The sequence below is a fragment of the Temnothorax nylanderi genome, unplaced genomic scaffold (assembly GCF_030848795.1).
Source record: "Temnothorax nylanderi isolate EJ_2023f unplaced genomic scaffold, tnyl_v1.0 TNYL_tig0310_pilon, whole genome shotgun sequence".
NCBI classification, from domain to species: Eukaryota; Metazoa; Arthropoda; class Insecta; order Hymenoptera; family Formicidae; genus Temnothorax; species Temnothorax nylanderi.
The window spans coordinates 158,988-183,065 of NW_027249372.1; the positions used below are offsets into that span (position 1 = coordinate 158,988).

General features: G+C 35.9%; 1 protein-coding gene across 1 annotated transcript in view; it reads right to left on the minus strand.

Moving 5' to 3' along the window:
- LOC139781015 (lachesin) overlaps positions 1-24,078 on the minus strand; it is a 73,548-nt gene that overhangs the window by 29,278 nt on the left and 20,192 nt on the right. Inside the window, exon 2 of the mRNA XM_071719797.1 lies at positions 16,413-16,612. Within this exon, the coding sequence (XP_071575898.1) occupies positions 16,413-16,612 (200 nt within the window). The remainder of the gene's footprint in view (positions 1-16,412; positions 16,613-24,078) is intronic.

Sequence of the window (24,078 nt, forward strand, 5' to 3'; positions counted from 1 at the left end):
CATAACAATATTATAAAATGGGCAGATCAGACAATCACCAATTAATTATATAAATGATTTTCGCTCGCGTTGCAGGTAGTCGCGTGCACAATAATAAAATCATTAATTAAAAATTGCGTAATCCGTCACGGAATCAATTTCTCTTGCCGCGTTCGTTATACTTTCTTCCCTTCACTCTCAAAGTAGCGCAATAAATATACAAGACGCCGTATTTGTAACGCGCTGGTTAGCTATAATAACGCTCTCCCCGTATCTCCCCAATTCTCCCTCGGAGTAATTTCTCCCTCAGACAGGTTTCTCGGGGAATAAAGAAGCGTAATGTATGTGAAATGTACTTCTATGAAAATGTGTGCCCCGTACTTCAAATAATAGTCGATGGCAGACGTAAGGTTCAGGTCTCACTTAACAGCGTTACGTGACACTTCATTAAACGTTAAAGGACCAATTTTATCGCCGATATAAATGGGCGATAATTATGCTCCGCTTTGTGAATTTTCCTCCTTACTCTGCAGTCATTTTTAATACACTTTCTTATTTAAGATTAATTTTCATTAGCGCCTTCGTTCCGCTACACATTTTTTTTCTTTTAGCCGAGTGCACTTATCTCGTGCTCCACAATGAAATATGCATTCCGTCGAGCTGTAAATTCTTTTTCTCGTTGCGTACGTGTGCGCCGCGTTCGCGTATGTGTGTGCGGCCTGTGACTCATTGACTAGATGCAAATAATATGTTTGCATATCCAAGAGTGCCATTTTTTTTTTGCAGATCACTCTTAAATCACGATGCACTATGATTTATGCATTTCATGCTGCACCCGTTCTACTTTTTGGCCAACCGGTGCTTGCAGTGTGCTGTATTATATAGTTTTACTTAAAATTCGAAAATGCAAATACCGTCCTTTACAGTGAGACGCAAAAAAAAGAGAGAGAAGAAAAATACATCCCGATGGTAACTTGCGGTACATGGTCAGTATTTTATTTATTTTTATATTTTTCCGTGCTACTGAAGAGCTTTGAAATAAAAATACAAGAGGGAAAAAGGAATAAAATAAATATTAATATGGTCTAGCACCTTGCTCGAAAAATTATCATTGCTTGTGGCTTATAAGTATAAATGTGCTTCAATTTAACAGATTATATTAAATGTTGTGATATTAAGCGTAAGTTACGACTTGCGTAAATGTGATTAATTAATAGAGACATATGAAAGGCCATAATAATTCTATTATTAAAAATGGTATTGCATTAAAATGGTAAAACGCGCAGCTACTACTTCGAAACGCATTACGTTAGTCAACGTATGAGACACACGCACGTGCACAAATTCCAATAGGCGCGCACGTGTATGTACATACGTGTAAGTACACAAGTATACGCGTTCGCAAAATATTTAATACCACTATGCAGAGAACGTACATTTCGGGTCTGTAGTTGCATTTTTCATTTTCCATGACTGCGCCAGATCGATTTTCCGATCGCCATCGATGAATGCCTACGGACTTGCGCGCGCGGGATTACCGGTGCGCTATTGACAAAAAAGTCGACAGTTAAGAAAAAAATGGATTAACCGCGCAGTCATTGTCCCGGGAGCTCCGCCGAATGCGCGGCGCTCGATCAAATTAGATCGATCCTACGGAGCTCGACCGGTGCCAATAAAAGCGTCCCTTTGAGGGAGCGCACACGTCGGCCATCCGCCTTTCGTGGAAAATCTCTTTTTTTTTCCTTAATTTCTTCTCTCCCGCGCAGTTTTTCGTCGACGCGATCACTCTCGCGATGATCAGCGAATAATCGACGCCGCAGATTGAAGGCAACTATCAAATACAGGTCCATACAGCACAAAAACGTTGAATCACATCTCAAAAACATTGCATTGCAACATCTGCAATATTGCAATGTTGCTCCTCTCATTTTGCAGCATCTAGGGTGCTTGCAGAGACGAAAGACGCCATTTTACTGTAACTTTTAACTTTATAATATAATAACAATAATAATAATAATTTTATAAATTCTAGATCTAAATGTATCTATCTATATATAGAATAAATGTCCTGACTGACTGATTCATCAACGCCCAGCTCAATCCCTAAACATGAAATTCGGGGAGTATAATATTCCTTCCATGACGTAAGCACCCTAAGAAAGAATTTTTAGAAATTCGCGATCCCTAAGGTGAAAAGGGGTAAAATTCTAGATATAAAGTCTAGATCTAAAAGAAGCGTCGGGTCCGAATAACTGTCCGAAGACCCGCGGATATCGCGATTTTGTTTCGCCGGCTTATATTCGCTCCCAACTCAAATTTACTTACGAGTTGGTCTTACCGTTATGCGCCGCATAGCGGCGTCGTTGCGTACTAGCGCAAAAAAATTAATAATTTGTTCAATGTTGTTTCAATGTTGTATCAACATAAAAAATCAATGTAAAAAATATCAACTTAGATTCAACGTTAGAAAGATATTTATACCTTAATATTCAACATATTATGCACTCAGCAATGTCGTTTCGACTTTTTGTGCTATATGGGGGGGGGACTCCGCCCCGCGCAATCGTTATTTATTTATTACATTTATTTATATCTACGCGCACGGCTGTACTTCCGTACACGGTGCACGTGCATTTTACGCGGTTGCCGCTCGTACGTTTGTGTGTTTCCGTGCTTTATCTCTTCCGCTCTCTATTTTTCCTTCTCTCTCTCTCTCTCTCTCTCTCTCTCTCTCTCTCTCTCTCTCTCTCTCTCTCTCTCTCTCTCTCTCTCTCTCTCTCTCTCTCTCTCTTGCGCGCGCGCGGATCAGTTCGCGAGTTTTCGAGTAATGCTCGCGATATATGCATACGCGCGAGCAAGCACGACACAACTTTATCTGTTTGTATGCGATACGGATGCAAATGCGCACAGAAAGCGGACGAATACTTATGGAGATATCCCAACGTGTCCACGGTATGTGAATTGCAAAATCACCTCGGTCCTCTCCCTAAGACCGTTCCAGTATCGGAGAAATCATCGCGTTGATATTTCATTGTCCTAGCATATCACTTTCCTTCTTTTTTTTCTTTTCCTTGATGCATTTGTTTGAATTTTATTTTCGAACTATTTTCATTATACCGATGCATTTTGAGATACATGGCGGCGGTGATGGATGCGACTGTAATTTCACGCGTGTGTGAGCTTCCTCGGAGTGTAAAATTTGAATGCATTATTTATGTATAAAATGCATCGTGTGCATTTCACACATGAATAACGGTATCGCATTTACTTGCGGATGATATCAGGTTAATGTAAAACGTGCGTTTATAATAATATATATAAGTGATCTATATCGATCACTTATATCAATTTATGAAAAAAAGCGTGAATTTTTTGTCAGCATATCAACTTCCATTACTTTTATTTTATTACATGTTGTCAGTAAATTGTCATAAAAAACAAATTGTAATTAATAAAACAAATCGTAATTAATAAAAAAAGAAATTACGTGAACAAAGTCGAGAATAATTAAGAAAATAATGAAAAAGCAATAAACAAACAACGGCAACAAATAAAATATAATTAGCTACATAATTTTCCGTTTTTTTACGTAGAAACATTCCAACAATTACTATTGCGAAAATATAAACGATATATTTTCGTTCGGGGAACAAACGCCTCGCGATAATGGCAGCGTTGGCAACGCAAAACGCGCAAATTGATTTATAGTCGCGCGCTGCGATTTACTGCTATTTCAGATCTTACTCCGGACCGAAGGTCGGTCTCCACCCAGAAATTTCGCCAGATCCTGCAATCCACTGCACTCGCGCGGTATTTGTCAGTTCTCACGTTATGCCACACATACGCTCGTCGCGCGTGGCAGTAGAAATTCACGTCGAATATATCCAACATCCGACCCCGTCACGCTTCCTCGACGCGATTTTTCGTGTAGCCATCGTGCCTCATACATGCGCGCGCGCGGGCAGGACGAGACGGGCGAGTCTTACTCTACTCTGAAAGTATCGGCTGCATCGATCGTGCATGTACAATTTATGTGCAACGAAACGGCCCACGCGTGATTCCGGTTCATGGCACGAGTTCCCGTTGTCCATCTTCAAAATCCGCAATGCCTCCACCCGCGTTGCCCCCCCCCCCTCCTCCCGGAAACTTCTCCATAAAAGAAATTACCTGGCTGTCACCTGCGACATCGATTTATGTTCTCCGAGACTCGTGATGTATTTCAATAAGCGACGCAACAGAAATGTAAATATTGATCGAACAAGAAATCCCGAATATATTTACAAAATCTCTATTTATATAATAAATGAAAATTGTGCAAATAAATTTATAAAGAATTAAAATTATTTTATTTGAATTTATGGATTTAATTAAATGCTGTAAAATGTGTAAAATAATAAAAGACTAAATATGTAAAAATAATAAAGGTATTGAAAGTTAATAAACGAATCGCGCTAAATGAATAAAGACAATAAGAGGCATCTTGTTCATTAATATTTAAAATATAATATCAACAAGGCTACAAGAGTGACTGATTTCGAAATAGCTGCATAAATAAATCAATGAATAAATAATTATGTCGGGTATAAGCTCTGCACGCGTGACGCTCGTGCAAATTTGTTGATAATATCCGTTATTTAACTTCCAGAGAAAATGTGACGTGACAAAGATAACACGAAAACGAGCGCGCGCGACGCACGCGATTTCATCTGCCTGGCAAGAGATGTGCACCTGCTGCACATCCGATACGCTATACCTCCTCTCTCCCCACGTGGAGTTAAAATTCCTCGGAAGTCACGCGCATTATTCCCATGCTCGGTTGGTCGCGATTTTTCGAGACGACGCCACCGTCTTTATGGATGCGCACGCGAGCAGGTGCGCGCGCTCGCACCTATACCGAATACCGAATGCCTTCGGGACCGATACATGTTTATCTACCCACCACGGAGAGCGCGTCTCTCGCCGTGCCATAAGCGGTTCACGCTTATTGAGCGATATCCGGATACGGTTGGATAGCGTTCGGAACGGCGTATCCAGCGCCAACGCCCCGACCACCCCCCTCGACGCCCCCCCGCGCGTTGCTCTCACGCGCAGACGGTTCCTCGTGCGGCGGCCCAATTACCGGGACACAGGTCGTTAGCGATTCCCAAAGAGTTTCAACCGCATAAAGTGCTCTTCACACTACGTATCGCGGACGCGGATCGGATTGAGATTGCGGATCGCGGATCGTAATCTAGCCAATCATAGACGAGCAGCTCATCTGTGATTGGCTGACATCCGATCCGCGATCCGTAATCCCAATCCGATCCGCGTCCGCGATACGTAGTGTGACACGGGCATAACGCGACTCTCGTCATCGTTTTATTTCCCCCCCCCCCCCCCCATATCCGTCAATCACTCGCCACCGCAAAAATACCTTCTCGCATAACAAATTACACATCGCACACATCACCGTTGCGACGATGTCACTACACTTTCGCAGATTACTTGTAGGAAAAAATCACGAGGTCTCGAAGAAACGAAATGAAAATCGACTTTTCGAGAGAGAGGGAGGGAACGAGTGTGTGGGTGTGTGTGAGAAAAAAAGAGAGAGTGAAAAGGGAGGAAGCATCGAGAACGAGAGATGCGCGCGGCACAAAAGCCGTGGCGTTCGCTTTGATTTGAATATTTTAATGGCGCCAGGTACACATGTTTCTTGACAGTGCTCCACAGCGTGGTATTAATAACGAGGAATGAGCGGAAGGGACGGAAAAGGAAAATAGATGAGTCGTTATGCGACTTCTCTTTTTTTTTATATAAATCGGTCGCGCTCTCTTTCAATGCGCAGTGACGAGACGGAAGATTATGTTTGATGCAACGATGCTCTACATACACATAAACGCGTATGTCGAACAGAATACATGTGCATCTCTCAAATAATTGTTTCATACTTTTCTCTCGCTCGTTCGGATAGATACGTGCGTTTCGAGTCTTTTAGTATTTTCAACTCTTTGCAAATAATACGCGCGATGCTTCATACAGATTCAGTAAAGTATATCGAGTATCCGTACTCTGAGAAAAGTGATAGTTTTTTTCTTATTATTTCGGTATTAATGTACAGTACCGATCAAAAGTATTTCATCGCTTATGAAAAGGGAAGTCGTTACTTTAATGAAGGAAGACGTACATAAATGTTATAAAAGTTATTTTTAATTTAGTACTGTTATTTTATGCTTTGATAGATATACTTTGAGAAAAAACAACAAAGATCTTAAAGATTTAGTTAACGTTGAATAATTATCGTCAATAATATTTATTTAATTAAATCATTAAGATCATTTTTATCTCAAAGTATTCCTATCAAACCATAAAATAATAGTACTAAAATAAAAATTTATAGCATTTATTTATTTTAATGATTTAATTGCGTTGTTTCATATCGTTAACGATAATATGAAACAACACAATTAAATCATTAAATCTATGTTTCTTTTTCCAAAGCATTCCTATCAAAACATAAAATAACAGCACTAAAATAAAGTTTTATAACATTTATGTACGTCTTTCTTCATTAAAGTAACGACTTCCCTTTCCTAAGCGATGCGATACTTTGACCGATATACTGTATTTCTTCTATCTCTTTTTCTAATTTGATATTATTTTTTTTATTCATTTGTACGCGCTGTAATAAAATTATACAAGCTTATTTCTCAAACTTTGATACGTTCTTATTTCACAAAAACATAGTAGTTTGTTAAGGGATTATATAATTAGATTACTGTAATAAGTTGGAAAATAGGTCAATTTAATATCTTTTTTTTTAAACCGTTAACATATTTCTGTGTTTTAAGTTTTAATATTAAAAACTTATATTATTAACAGCATAACATTTTATACAAAAATCAAAATATTAAATAAGTTATTGATAAAAGCGTTAAAATAACGTTAATAAAAGAATTTTAATTAAGTGGTAGCACTAATTCAACCTCAAATAATAATCTGAAATATAACAAACTCAATTTTCTTTCTTATTTTTTATATTCATAGTTATCTACACGTAAGAGAATCTTAAAGTTTGTCAAAATAACAAAATAACATGCTTACACACTTGTAGAACTAAAATGTCACAAAAAGATTGACTATTGTCAATAAAAAAGAATTGATTATTTCATCGATAAAACGTTATCAGATAAAGAATATATAAAAATATGCATATCGATCCGGTTAAAAAATTTTTCAGTTAGGTGTTAGCCATTGTTTAGAAAAATGCAGTTTTGAGAAAAACACACACATTGCTTGTTAATTTAACGGATTATCTAACTGCAATTTCTATGTACAATAAAGACAAATGTATACGCATATGACTTTCAGAAAATTAAGAAAGAAATTGACTCTTTACTTTTGCAGTGACCTGAATCTTTCAAATTGAGGGAAGTTTTAATAATTCTTGATAACTTTTTAATAAAGAAAGAAATAGGGCACACATTTTATTATAAGTGTATTGGCCTACTGAACTTATGCAATCACGAAAATCTAGTAGATATCTTTCCATTCAATATTCAACGTTTCCTAAAACGGTAACGTCAAATAGGTCATCTCTTGCATATGGAATGGCCCAGACTACGTTGTAACTTTAAGTTTATTTTACATATTTCGACATTTTCTTATTTATTTTCCAATTTTTACAACTACTTTATTCATTTTTATTCTTTTAAAGAAAAACCAATTCTTATTCACATTCTTTCTTCCTTAATTTTAATAAAATAAACTTGAAATATATACCTATTTTCACAAATAGAATTTTTTTTATAAAAACTGAAATATATAAAACAAAGAATATAAGCCATAAAATAATAGAGCGCTATTTTACAAGTACATAACAAAATAAAAAACAAATAAATAAAAAAAATATATATATAAGCATGTAAAAATTTATCAAGTATCCCATGGAAGAAGCGTATACAAATTAAATAATAATATTTGTATCTAAAATAATCATCCTTATATCTAAAGTAAAAACTCACTCGTGTATCTTTCATAATAGACGCCGTTCGACATACGATTAAATCTCAATAATAAAGAAAATATTAAATTTCAAACAAATAAGTTACCTTATAACGCGTACTTAGCGTGTCTTATGTAATCAATACACGAGAAACTCCGATAAACATTAGTGCATCTTCGCTCGCGCGGGTGAAAATGCACAACCATTACACCCCCTTCCATTTATCCTCTCAGATCCGAGCCTCGACACGGCTGTAATCGCGGAATTTCATAAATTACCGGCGCCGCTTGATTTATTTATCGTACCGTGCGATCTTTCGACGTCTTTTGTATCCGGCCGGCGAAAATACACGCAATCGCACTTCATTAAGATCGCCGCCGACACACGGCGAGAGGAGCCCCGCGTGTCCGTGCATTTTCATATCGGGACGCCTCCGGGTTGCGGAGCTCCGCAATCTAGCCCGACCCCGTTATAATTAGATTTATGCCGGGGCGCGTTCATCTCCCTTGAACGAATTCCAAATATTGCTGTAAATTACGGATAAAAAGGTTGGCGGTGCGACCCAGTTCGCTCAGCCGTGATTGTATTTCCGCAACCTACCAACTCCACCACTCGGAATGGTAACATCGTTACTTCCGTTCGCTCGAACAGAGAAAAAAAAAGTGACGCGCGAGGGGGCAAGTGTGGTGCGAGAGAGCGAGAGCCATGCGAGCTTACAACTTACGATGAATTCGACGCGTCCGAGTTTCACCGTTAACGCGAATTTAAATCTCCGCTGGAAACATCGATATTCCGCCGTATACTCTTATCATCGTCATCGTTCGTGCTCGTCTTATTGCACCAGTGTGTTCAGCTTATATCGCGCATCGTTCGCCTAACAACATCGTCGAACAACTCCGCAAGAAGCTTTTAAATTTATTTTAAACATCCCTTTGAAGTTTACCTATAATATGTCCTATATACATTTACCTATAATATTTGGATCCTATAAACTTTTCTAGAAATTCCATCGTTTATATTTTGTGACAAATCTTGATCCGTTCGAATTTCGGACTATATAAATTTGTATCTTAAAAATAAAAGATCGTATGTCCATTTTGAACATTTCGAGAAAACAAAGTTTAAGGTTTTAAATAGAGAAATGATTTTTTTAGATGTAAAATAAAAATAGCAACTTTATTTATTAAAGTAATTCAACTGGTATGTTTGATAGTGCAACTGCCAATACACGCTGTACCTGGTTTAAAAATTAGACACTATAAAAATGTTCAATACGACTTTTTCGAAACATTGTATCTCAGAAACTAGTAATAATAGACATAAGACGCTTTACCATTATACAATTTAAGCTCCTGTTATATTGAAAACTAAGGTAAAGTGCATATTTCGGATCAGATCCTAATTCGGATCAGCAAATTTGAAATGACTCTCTAGCCGACTGTACCTATCATATGAGGATTTTTTCACTAACTGTCTGTAGCTATAAGGGATAGCTATAGACGATAGCGAAAAAAATCCACATGTCATAAATACAGTCGGCTAGAGAGGCATTTCAAAGGACCCCGCACAAAACTAATGGAAAAGTGGCCTCAGTCAAATTGGCTGAAGTTTTAGTATGATGAGTTCAGACTGTCCTGATCAAAAGTCTCAATGGCTGCAAGTTCAGAAAATGCCCAGTTTCCGAGATACTTGGTCTCAAAGTGTTGAAATCGACGCGACAATAACGGTTCATGAATGAAAAAGCCCTATTTTCGAAGCTTTGCAACACGTCTGAAGGTTCTTCTGCTACAAAAAAAACGTACTTTTAGATATTACTATTGATATATCGTTGCCATACACACTTATATATGAATATATTAATATATAAAATATATAAATTAATATATAAATACCTAAATAAAAATGCATGTATATCTTCAAACTGCTGACCACCCTAAAACTGTCTGATACATATCAGAAGAACCTTCAGACGTGTTGCAAAGCTTTGAAAATAGGGCTTTTTCATTCATGAACCGTCATCGTCGCGTCGATTTCAACACTTTGAGACCAAGTATCTCGGAAACTGGGCATTTTCTGAACTTGCAGCCATTGAGACTTTTGATCAGGACAGTCTGAACTTCATCATACTAAAACTTCAGCCAATTTGACTGGAACCACTTTTCCATTGGTTTTGTGCGGGGTCCTTTGCTGATCCGAATTAAGATCTGATCCGAAATATGCACTTTCCTATATCAACTCCATTTTGACTGGAAAAAAACTGGAGATACGATTCTTTATCTCTAAGGTACAGAAATATAACCAGATCTCGCTGCTTGAACGAAATATCTGGCAGAACAATTTTGCCAGATATTTTTCACTCCACGGAATGATTTTGTCGATCGTGGCAACGGCATTATTCGGTAGAAAGAAGAAAGTTTTTTATATATATAGTTGCGCCGCGGGAATATCCTTTCCTGGACACGATAGATCATTTATTATCTTCATTGTTATCCATACGCCGCATCATAATTCACGTCTACCGTGACTGTAAACGTATGCACGGGGTTCTCTCGCACAAACGTATATAGCGGTAAATGCCGTCGCGTCGCCGTGATCGCCGGCGAGTTACGGCACGTAAATCTAATTTTCCTCTGAAATATCAATTCGATGAAATGGAAAAGCGCGCGCCCTTATTATCACGGTCCATCTCTCGATTCTCTTTGTGAGCTCTCGGCGTTTTCCTCGGTGCGTTGCCCCGCCGCCATCTCGTTCGCTCCAGTTTGCGGCGATGAAATCTTATATGTTCGCGAAACGATGCACGTGTAGTATCGGACAACGACTACCCGGGGTAGGTATAACAACCGAGCGAGTCGTTCGACGAGGCCGTCCCTATATCGATTTCCACCTGCCGTCCGTTTGACTCACGCGCGCCTGTGCTCTCCTCTGTCCTATAACGCGCCAATTATTCTCGAGCGCTCGTGGGAAGGGCGTAATAATTCCGTAATAACTTCCGGAACATCGCCCGAGGAACAGCGAGAACGATAGCGAACGGCCGCATAACTGACAAACGAGATGCCGCGTGAACGATTCCAATCATCCCCTTTTTCGGGGCAATACGCGCCTCGCAATTTATACCTACCTGATTTTTATACTTCCGTGCCAATATTTCGCGTCTAGCAGTGACATGTTTCACTTAAATCTTCGTTGTTGGATATGTAAATTACGCGTTTATTTAATTGCCTACTTTTTATGTCAATTTTAGAATGTTATTGTAACCTGTCACATCTGTTCGGCAAAATGTCACGCGAAGAAACGAGAGCTTATATGAGTGTGGTAACAGTGTGCTTCTATCTTTAAGAGTAAATTCGTGCAATGTCAAGAAGAGAGTATCCATCGCTAAGTTAAGTTGTCAAAAGATGGCGATGTTCAGATCTCCAGATTCACTGAAAAAAAAATATTTAGATAAAAAAAATTATTTATTTAGATTGTTGTCAAGAGCTTATTTATTTAATATAATACACATATTTATTTAGAATTAAATATTTTTATTTAATTTAAATAAAAATATTTAATTCAAAATAAATATGTGTAGGTATTATATTAAGTAAATAAGCTCTTGGCCACAATCTAAATAAATTTTTTTTTCTCAGTGTTGATTTACACATTTTCAACACATTGCGAACCAGACATTTTATTGCTGACTATATCCAGTAAATCATTTTTTGCGTCAAATATTTTTAACCCTTTGGCTGTTAGGCGAAAAAAATGCTTACGGACAAAAATGCTTTTAACAAAAAAGTTAATGCAATTATAAAAAAGGTACTTTCTGGGAGTTTTTTGAGTCGCCGAATCAATCTAAATCTGAGGTAAAAATTTTAAAATTTAAATGGCGGAAAAATTTATAAAAATTCTTATAAATTAATTTTTATGCAAACCGAGCGATATTTTAAATTTTTTGACCGTCATATTAACAAATTTTAATTTTCTTCAGCTTCAAAAACTCCTCAAAACTTTTTATGCAATTAAACCATATTTTGAGTATTTTTGCTCATTATATTAAATTTGCCATTTTAAATTCTTAAATTTTTATTTTAAATTTGAAATCAGCAGTTTTTAATATAAATTTTATGCAAATCAAACAATTTTTTGCATTTTCGGTCCATTATATTAGATCTGCCATTTTAAATTTCGCAATTTTGATTTCAGATTTGAATTTAGCGACCCCAAAAGTATGTAGAGCCTTGTTTTAATTGTTCCGTTAAAAGTATCTTTTTTTGAATGTGCTGATTTTTCTGTCATGAAGAGTCCTGCCAGTTTTTTTTCTTTCCCGTCATCGACAGTCAAAGGGTTAAGTTACTTATGGTTTGCAGTTAAAAATCACTGTTATGTTACTGAGTAATAACTGCTCTAGATTAATAAATAAAAAATGCGAGATATCTCGTCACGATGGAATACGAAACGCGAAATATCTCGTTACCCATCCGCAATGTGTTAATAATTAATAACAAACACGAAACATGGAAAACGCAAAAAAAACAATATATTTAATTCCGTTTTGTAACAAATGCGCCTCGGATTTATCTCTTTCGCGTCGGAAATTTTGATACTATGTAAACACCAATTCCGACCGTTATTTGTCTTTACTTATGAAACACTCCAATGTATTTTTCTTAGGTATCTTCTCGACGTACGTAAGCTCCAAAGAACTTCACTCCGACATCCTTCCGAATTAGAAGAGCGGAGAAATATTTACGCGCCATTTTTCACGTTATTCGCGTGTAACAGCATCGCCACTTACGATACTTACATATGTGACGCCGCGAATACATAATAATAGAGAGCAAAACGCCGCGAAAATGGAATTAATTAAATGACGCTTTAAATTTATCGTTGCGTTAATGCAATATATTGCAGTTTGGAATTTCGGTCGCGCGGCAATTTGCGCCTAGCTCTGTAACTACATCTTCCCCTAGAAAGCAAAAGGAACTATTTCTAATAAGATCCAACCACGAGGACGCTGCAAATTAATTAATTAAATTCTTGAGATTCTGGAAATGGTCAAACGTCGTACACGAAAGTGGATTGCATTCTTCCGCGCGACACCATTTTTTAAAGCATCCTTCTAGGAAATCAAGAATCTTATTAAATCCGTAAAACTATGAGAAAGGATTGTCATAAAATAAAGTTTGTGCATAAGAATATGGTTAATGATTTAAAAATATCCAGCATTATTTAGTTCATAATAAATGATGTGCAGCAAAGATAAAAATCTGCGACAATAAAAGGTGAAATATAATTATTCCTTTTATACGAGCGGAAACGTTTTGAATAGCGAGCTTCATGTTGGCGAGGTTTTGTATTAATTTTTATGGATCGATAAATTGGCGACTATACATAGTTGATAATTAATACTCTACGTCGTGTTATCCAACTTTGACGCGTGCATGTGTAGTGGTGAATGAAGTTGAACAAGCAATAGGTTCATTAAATGGTTCATTAAACTCTATTTGATTGTATTGCTCCGTGTTTGCGTCGCATGTTAAATCAGCGCAACATTGCGGCGGGCAAATGCCAGTTGTATTAAGTTATGACAGGCTGTACGCTGACATCCATCCTGCTGAAACAACATTGGTGGTGCTTTCGGTATTTTAATAACAGAGACTTCCCGATTATATTCGCGCGTTTTCCACGCGCGAAGGATTTTTCTATTCTCTGGACGATCTCGGTGCGCGGACTCGGGACACGTAAATCCGCGGCGGCGTCGCCGCTTTCCTCCGCGAGGAAAAACTTTTGCGTTGATACACGCGCGAGCAAAGTTATCGTGCGGTAAACAAAGAAAACAAACTTGATAACAACGTTAACCACGAGAGCAGAGAGGAATTCTCGCGCGGCCGCGCGCTCTACGTAGAGGGTAGGTATGTACATCGTAAAGTCGCGACGCCGCGCCGCCCGCGCATAAGAAAGGCAGTTGTGAACGCAGTTGTGAAAACATCGGATTAATTAAACAGCGCTTTAAACTTGTAATCGCCGCATTAATTATCTCGCCACGAATTGCGTTCTTCCGAGAAGAGGCGAGATTACACCGCGGAATTTTATGCGCGTGCTGCGTTAAATTGTACTAAATGCATTCGGGTCTGTTTTATTATTTCGCGCAATCTCGTTACGTCTCGCAGATATCAGCGTGTTATCTAATGGCGTATCGACATCCCGAGTGTTACCAATCCATTTCGGCGATGGTATGACTTCAGTTTCGAAAACCCGGCTATGATCGGCGCGCGTCACGTGTCGGTTCATATTCGCGTCTCATTGAAATTCATGATGTTTCAAAACTGGACTTACACAACTTGCCAAATAAGCGACTCGATTTAGGTACAAAGTGGTGTCTAACGCATACGAATTGTACAACATAAAGTATTATGCGTATACGAAATATTTCAAACAAGTACATTTAATATTTAATGCAACTTGAGTAGCATTACATCTATTAATTTTTGCATAAATGTAATATTGCGAAGAAATAAGCTATATTTGAGCAAGTAGTTAAAATTAATTTAATCAGTTACATTATATATTTAAACGTTGCATTATGTAATAAAATGTGTCGCGAAAGATGTATAATTAATTGTGATACATTAATATTCCTGCGCGATGGGCTAATCACCTGTCAGCCTGAAATAAATCCGATTACTGAAACCTCCTAAAGGCCCTATGCACACAGAGGGAGAATTTTATTTTATATATTAATTTATTAATATTCCTGATGTTACATTTTACTTTATTTGTTCACCTATATTTTGTTTAATTTTTAAAAATAACATACATTGGAAAGATAATTAAATATACAATATCAAAGAACAATATGGAAGAACAAAAAGACAGAAAATGTATATTCCAGCATTAGTAAAAGTCACAACTTATATGTATATACGTATACCATCATCTCGGCACAAAAAAAATGTATATTTAATTTTCTGTATAAACTATCTCTCCGACGAAACTACTGTTCGTTGTAGGTATACGTATCTTTCTTATCTGCAAAACCGGGCAAAGTGATTTACCCGGCGCTATCATCGATTCTAAAGAAAATTGTCATTCCGCTATTAAGATTCGTGAAAAGGAGCGGTGAAGCTGAAAATTTCCCCGAACTGACGAAATCTTGTTTATTCCCGCTGTTATCTTGTCGTGCCGAAAATTAGATGACACTAATGCTTTTACTTTGTGCAATTGTGAGGACGTTGCTCCGTCGCTCCGGTTCGTCCTGCATACCTAATTAAGGTGCAAATAAGCGTAACGCTACTTTGTCCCGGGATCAACTAAGAAAGGAACGTGCAATGGCGCGCGGTGAAGCAATCTATATCGGGTGGACTTTATTCAAAGGGTTTACGGAATTCTGATATTGTTGACAGCGGACTTACATTCTTTCATTAGTTACACGGCGTTAAGGGGTTCCTAGTATTTTTAAAAAGTCGGTATCACAGACGGCTTTGGGACTCCTCTTAAGAACTTTCAAGGAAAAAAAAATTCCCGATTTATGTCAGCGCAAAGCATCGGGAATAATGTTCGTTTTATCATCGATGTTGAATTTACCACAGTGCATCACTATTGACCCAATTGTGATTCTGTGTCGCCACGACTTTACATCGATATCGACGCTTGGCTATACTGATATCCGCCCCAACTATTCCATTCTATCGATGTTGACGACTGGCACTTTCGCAATACTTTCACGTAAAGTGAGAAAGTGAAAAGCGCCTATAGAACCTAATATTCAAGTAAATAATCAACAATTTACGTGGAAAATGAAACGCTCTTACTGCTAGTGTAATTCACCATAAATTTATTTCTATTGCCTGCAAACTTACTATATCAAATTAAATGCTACCAGTTAACAGTTACGGTATTTCATCTATTTTCATTAGTTAACACTCATATTATTCATGCTTTGAACGAAAATTTGATTTTCTATCGTATGATGACACTGATTATCACAAAATCGGGTATAATTAATGAATATAGCTCCGTGACGATAATACCAGTTACAGAGAAAGCTCGTTTGTGCTAATTACAGAATATTGGTGGCCATATGGTTATGCCCTATCTATTCGACAACTATTAATCGTTCGATTAGCACGTGCAGCGTTAACGAAACGAAAAATCAAGAAATCTTTATTTTTCTAGAGGAACAAATAAGAAATGTAAATATTTAATCCAATTCTATAATTACATTTTATATATGTAGGTACTACATACATATTATAAATATGCTATATACATATTAAATAAAATTTTATTTAATTATGTATTTATATATTTATATTTTTATATTTTATATTTGTATATATATGTATATAATGTGACAGATTTTATTTCATTTGCAGGATAATAAACAATGGAGTGTTGCCCACGCGCATTTAATTGTATACCAATTTCACATGCATCAATCAACGAATTACGTGTTTCAATAAGCCCTTACCGTGCCCTCTCCTAGATTGTGGACAACACAGGGCATCAGGGCTGTGGATCCTGATTGCGCCGAAACCGATGTTGAATTTTCCGTGCCGAAGGTCATCGGCAGAGTTGGTGGCAGATCGACATCTAATGGCTTTCCTGTCGTGCCGTCCAACGAGTTCATGTTAACATCGACTATTTCCGCCGTCACTGCTGCTGGATATTCTGAAACAAATTAATTATAAATTATTAGTTTCACAATCAAACTTTCGATGGTCTGTAGATTAAAAAATAAATACGCGGATTTGTTGATTCGCGAATAAAAAAGGTTCATACAAAGCTGTAGTATTACAGTAACAATATTAAATAAACATTAAAGTATATACACTGTAAAAAAAAAACTATTTGAATAAACTAAATTTGCCTTATTTAATGTCAGGTTAAATCGAGTAAACTACGTAACTAATGCAAGAAATTATTAATTAATAACCAATAATTGGTGCATAAATAAAATTTTCGGTTGCATAAATATATAATTTATACAATTTATAGTTTGATATTTGTAAATAAGGACCGTTGTCAATTTTTATCTAAGCATTTTTCACTATGTTTGCTGTATTATATTTCATCTCTTCTATTAAGTTTCAGCTTAATATAACTGTATTTTTTAGAGACAGATAAATTGATCGGAATTATGCATATTTTTCGACTCAGAACAATAATCTTAATATCGATCATTCACCATCATCAACAATTTTCTGTGCAATGTAACGAATTCAGTTCCTTATCGCAGATGTTAAAACGAGTTTTCGGCACCGGAGTTTCTCGACTATCCTGGAGGTAACCACCGTTAGATGCACCGAGAAATTGGCATTAAATCACGATGGCCTTTATTAAGTCGAACTTCCTTAGAATATGAGCTCGCCTGCGCATGAATATGAGTCAAACACCCAGTTTCATATTTCACTTTTAAAACGCTCGCGCTGCCTAGCTGCAGCTATAAAATTTAATTTAATTACTAAATGACCTATAACTAATAGCCTTCGCAGCAGCGTTCAAATAAACCAGTAAATCAAAGGTATTTATAATACAGCATTTCAGAACAATTTAAAAGATTCATAAATATAGAATCTGTTTACAAAATTTTCTAAAAGTATTCATTGAACTGAAAAGAAAAAAATCAATAATTCTCCTCTTGAAATAAATCCATATCAATGTTTTAACATTGATTGACTACAATGTTTTACATTTTAATTAACTTACATCTACACAAACAGAGAAAATATTAATAACATTTTTTAGAGAAACCAAATATATATAACAATTCACTTTACTCTAGATATTTATATGAATACTTGTATTTTTTATATATGATCCAATTATAAAGAACATAAAATTTTCATAATTTTTAATGTCGCAAAATTTTCATTTTTATTTATAAAAAAATATTTAACAAAATAATATATTTCTACATGATGCAATTATAAATATTGAGATATGTTATCACACATATCTTAATCATGGTTACAGTAAAACAAATGTTATACATTCAGCAAAACATTTATTACAGTTTCTTATTAAATTTTAATATTTTTATTAAATAAAAATATTAAAACATGATACATATAGTGTGCACATACTACATTTTATTAATTTTAATAATAATAGGTTTAACTTTAGGGGAGACCGGGGCTAAGCCGACACTATTTTTTCAAAGACAATTTTTAATATTTAATTAAAATTTTTAGGCAAATTCAATGGTACATATTTAAAGAGTGTTTCTTCAGGTACAAAATTGATTCAGGAAGTTTTGCTGTACGTCGCTTTGTTTTGCCGCCAGGAAAAGAAAAGTGACGCGAAGACAAATTTTCGAATTGAAAAATGCCGGGGCAAACTCGACACCCCGCCGGGGCAAACTCAACACTTTGTCTGATCGACACAATTTGATCTGGAACTTATTTTTTACTGTCTGAAAATGAAAATACATTGTTTATTGTGTATTTAAAAAGTACAAAAATTTGGAATAAAGTAGCTAGAACAATCATTTGAAATAATAAGAACAAAAATTGTTGAACTTTCAATTATCTTCATCTAAACTCATGTCTGAAAAACAATTAATGCAGGTAAACTCGCGATCGGACGTGCGCATACATTTGTCATGAGCCATACGGCTGCATGACAAGCATTGTTAGTTACTGGGAGCCGACGAAACGGCGTGGTGTTGACTTTGCCCCGGACGTCGTTTTTCACTTTTGTCACTTCAAAAACATGAAAATTTTGAAAATATGCAAAAACGATTATCGGATTCATATAGAGCATCAAATTTCCCATCAAAATCACTTACCGGTAGATTCGCAAGAGTAAAGCTCGATGAAAGAGTAGACATTTTCGAAAGATCAGAAAAATTACTTTTCACTATCAAAAACGCTTATGTCGCGTTAAAAATTACACTATAACTCAGAATGTTACCAAATTCCGTTGATAATACTGGCACATAAAGACGCATTTACAGTAGGAAAGGCAAGTTTCTACGATAGATTTAAATTGGCAAAAAGCCTAGTGTCAAGTTTGCCCCGTTGTCGGCTTAGCCCCGGTCTCCCCTACATGTTTTTATTCACGAGTTTATCCACGTTGTTAGTTATCACACATAAAATTCCATGCATTCTATTTGTGTATTTTTATCATTTGAACTGGAAACAAGTATTGCAAAAGAATTTTTTTCCACGTTGTATTTCGTATCCGCGTTATTTTGCCTATCGAACCCTGGCGTGCAAACGTTTCACTGCGCTGAAGATACCCTTCAGACACGGCTAAAAAGTACTTTCCACCGTATGCATCACTTTTCATCCGCATGAAAACTTACGGAATGTTGCCGGTCATGCATGGCGCTTGTGGCTACGTTACATTGGATGCGTCATCTTGTCGGAATAATTTTATTTTTCCCGATGGTTAAAGAGAGAAAGAGAGAGAGAGAGAGAGAGAAGCAGGAAGCGCGAGAGATGCTTATCCGTCCATATCACGCGGATTTCCGCAAGGCCGTCATCTATTTTGTCGCCGCTAAAAGAAGATACCGAGTAAAAAATCTATATCCTACGCGTACAAATGTTTGTGCAGGGGGCGATCGTGGCGCGAGGGTGGTTAAAGTCCAGGGGAAAAGCCTCTTAACGAGAATCCCTACGACGCGCGGCGTCGAGGCTTTGAGCGGGCAACCGTTAAACCTCGTTCGACCTCGTAACGACTGCTTTGATTTAACGTCTATTTTTCAGAGCCGGCGCTTACCGGCGCGGCGGGCGGCGGGCGGCGCGGCGGCATAATCGGCGGGGGTGAATTCGTTAGAAGATGCTCATGAGGAAGGCCGCGCGCCTGGTCGGCGACCTTTGTTGACAGACTACGCCGTTAACGATCACGCGCATTCGCGCGGCGCGGCGCGGCGCGGCCTCGCCGTTATTCCAGACGAATGGAAAGTTGAGGAAAATGATAGCTTCAAAGCTGACATCCGAGCTGAAATGCCATGAAATTTGTAAAAAAGGTTACCAAATGTAAAAAGTTTAAATGTAGAAGCTGAGAAGCTTTTGGAACCGCGCCAACTTCCGACGTAAAATATAGAAAAAGTACGAGAAAGAAATCGGTGTAAAGATGTGGAAAAAGTGCGAGATATATCGGAAGTTATAACAACCTGATTTAAGTTGTTCCTCTTTGCCTAAAACAATGTCTTCTTGCCTAAAACTATGTAATGTCTTCTTGGAAATAGAAAATTAAATATTTTCGATAACAATCAATAAATTGTAACTTAAACTTTAGCGGTAGAATCCCCTGAAATCCTCCTAATTACCATGTGAAATTCAAGTCGAAATATCGGGTGTCAAAGTTTGGAACTACAGAGCCAAAGCACTAATTACCATTGATTAATTGTTCAAGAATTTGCATGGTTTCCTGCCGCGATCGCTTCTCGACGGTGCGTGATTATGAATTTATGAAATGTGTAATTAATTACACAACACACGTTTATAGTTATATAAGACGAGGTCTACACATTTCGGCATACGAAGGCTCTTATTCCAGTTCCGCAGCGATGTCTGAGAATATTGTTCGCATTTCGTGACGATGAAATTTCCGTTAGCGATTTCCTGGAAACGTTGCCGCTTGCTCCGCCGGAGGCACGAGCACGATATGCATTCGAGATATTAGCTTTGTGCCCGTGTCCTTTGATATAACTTGCTAGTCTTTCTTGACCCGTTTTTCACTCGAGATGAAGGTGCATTCGGTGACCTGCAACCCGCTCGGTTGCCCGAAAATATTTTTAAAATTGTGTCAAAGAATTTTTCCTTTTCAAGCCGCGACCTCGTCCGCCACCGCTACTTCTGATAAAGTTTTCTTTTTATGCTCTTGACCAAGAAGGCAGGAATAATGATAACACCATTATCGATATCGAAAGACCGAGTTTTTCACAAGTGTACCGATAAATTCGTGAAAGACGGGTCGATAGTGTAAAGAAACTATGTAAGCCAAGTAACTTCTTTATCGTAGTAAAGTAGCGTCTAATTAACATATAGATCGAGTTACAAATTTAAGCTAACAATTTTTAAAAATTTACCTGATCTACATAATTAATATATCAATACAGCATAGTATTTTCCTAATATTGGAAGAAATTTTATTGGAAGTATTTTCTAAAAATCCTATTCATGAAGAATAATTACGAATATATGATAATATTATTTTAATTTTGTAAGTCAAAAGTCATAGAAAAATGTTTCAAAATGTAATAAAGTAATTAAACTTTTTAATGTTCCTTACAAGAGAACCTCACAAATCCGAAAATTCTAATTTTGATGAAACTTTACACACATGTAGCGGGAAGTAAATAGACGAATTTAGAAATTCTCAGTTGCGGCCCAAAAACGATTCTAAGGAGTAAACCCTTCATATGTAGAGCAGTTGTTTGCTTTCTCGATATATCTCGAAAAGTATTCGAGATATCAAAAAATGTTGTATACAAAAGTTTTATGGTAAGACTGGTTAAATAAAAAATTGAAGTAAAAGACTCTGTTATTGAAAATCACCAAGTAGAAGAGAAACGGTGCGCAAATTTTTCTTGATTAATAGTTTGTTATTTTCTCGTACGTTTCGGTCCTATAGTATTGGACCATCTTCAGCAAACAGTCGTCGGTTATGAAATACAGTTATGAAACCGTCGACTATTTGCTGAAGATGGCCCAATACTAGGACCGAAACGTACGAGAAAATAATAAACTATAATGAAAAAAAATTTGCGCATCGCTTACTGCGCCCGACTCTTAATTAGCCCTTTCCTTTTCTACTTATGTTAGTGAATGTTTAAATTTAAAAAAAATTACACGAATATAGAAAACGGACTAACTAAGAACCAAGCGCAATAAATGATGCGCGAAAGTTTTTATTTTTATTTTTATTTTACATATTTTCCAACCTTGACTTAGTTAGCCCGTTTTCTATATTCGTGTACTTCCATTAGAACCTATACTTCGAATTTAAAAAAAAAATATTTTTTTTAAATATTATTAATGTGGTTAAATAGAAATATTTTTACCGTGAAACTTTTGTATAAAACATTTTTTGATATCTCGAATATTTTTCGAAATATATTAAGAAAAGCAAAAAGCCGTTTTATATACGAGGAGTAGTTTCATCCTTCAGAATTCTCAGAATCGTTTTTGAGCCGTGACTGAACATTCTAAATTCTGTTTCCTCCCCCCCCTTAGATGTGTGTAAAGTTTCATCAAAATCAGAATTCTCGAGTTTGCGAAGTTCTTTTGTTAGTTATATAATAACTAAATTCTATAATACAGCTAGGGTCTGAGAGATATTTATTTTTTAAATACATCTACATTTTATATTTTTGTACAAAAAATGTCTAATATAAATATATTCGACAATATAATGCAATTGAATACATATAATGTGCGCTAAAAGTATATTCAAATTGATTTACAATATACAATTTGTTTCTAGCTGGTAGAAAAAGAATATGAGTTCTTTCAATGTATAAAAGATGCAAAATGTTAAGATTCGGACGAAAACTTTTGGCGCACGTGCTTGTCTATAAAAACAAAAAACTTTAGATTTGTTCATTACATACCTGGGAAATTCGAGAGATTATAACTATTTTGTATGCATGTACATACATCGTAGTGTACATATGGTGTGTACTTTCTATATTATATGGAAGCGACTGAAATGTAACATTTGAATATTTAATACATCTAAAAATTAAATAACTTCTTCTTTATAGAAAAAATAATCCTTTCTAATCTCATGTATATACTAAAAATTTATGATATGTTTTATCAGGGCGATATTAATTATATACTGTTTTATGCACAATGAGTTGCACATAAAGAGAAATTCAGCTTATTTTATGTATAAAATCGATATAACAAAATAAGTATATGTATAGGTATCTTAAAAATATTAAAACGTTTGAACACGAGATACCAGACATGAATAATGCCATCTAAGCAATATCGACAACTCCTTTTCTTCTTCTCAATGATATATAAATTGCAAGTATATTTTAAGTTGAAAGCATGAAGAATTGAAGAACTTTGCTTACCAAATAGCAAAATGTGGCTGCAATGAATTTTTGCAAAAATATCACAAAACGTGTAAAAAATGGAAAATAAAAGTATGAAACATAAGTTTAATTATAACATATCTGATAATATCTAGTTCGCAGAAAATGGAATATTTGAAAATATATTTGAAAATAATCTGAAATATTGTACATTATATAAAGTTCTGCAGCTTAAAAAAAACAATTCTTGTATATAAAAAATAAAAATACAGACTAAATATGCTATAGATAAAAATGCTTTTAAACGGATTCTGAAACTTTTATTAATAAATAAATATAATTTTAAAATAAATGTTAAAGCTGAATTGTTAATTTTTACGAATATTATGTCGCACATTATTATTATATATCTGCGGTAAACCTTATTCCATGATGGTTAATAATGATTTGAGATTATAATCAAAATATAGATTACCATAATTAAACACGAGATATAACACACATGCGTATGTACACAATTGTGCGTAATTCGATACAGACTAACTGATGAAACGGAATTTATAATGAGACAGAATAATAAAGAATAAATGACGCATTTATCGAAGAAAGTGATTTGCTAGAATTTTGCAGCGAGGCAAGATCCATCAATTCATTAGCGCACATCGCACATCCTATACACCTTTTTGTCGCTACGAGCGACATTATGCTTTAATGCTTTAACCCTAAAATTACTAATCTAAAGTTTATGAGGCGTGTATATCAAGCGCTTATCTACTATACTGCTAGTTTTAAAATCCTTATTTTAAAGCTCAGGATTTGAAAAAGTGGATGCATTTTTTCAAATTATATGAATGGCACAAAATGAAGCATTTAACCTATACTGTAAAGTTGTGATTGATTACCGTGCTCAAAAGGAGAGCTATTTTGATAGTCACATATATTATTTTCAAGAATTTTATTTATAGTAGCGTAATCATTAATATTCTTTGTAGAAAAATAATTCCAAAGTAAACTACATTATTTTCAAGTTAATTTAAGAGCTCAAATCTGATTCAAATCTAATTATTAAAAAACATTAAATAAAATTATCTATCAGACACATTTAACCTACATCTGATTTTTTTGCATAACCAATTAT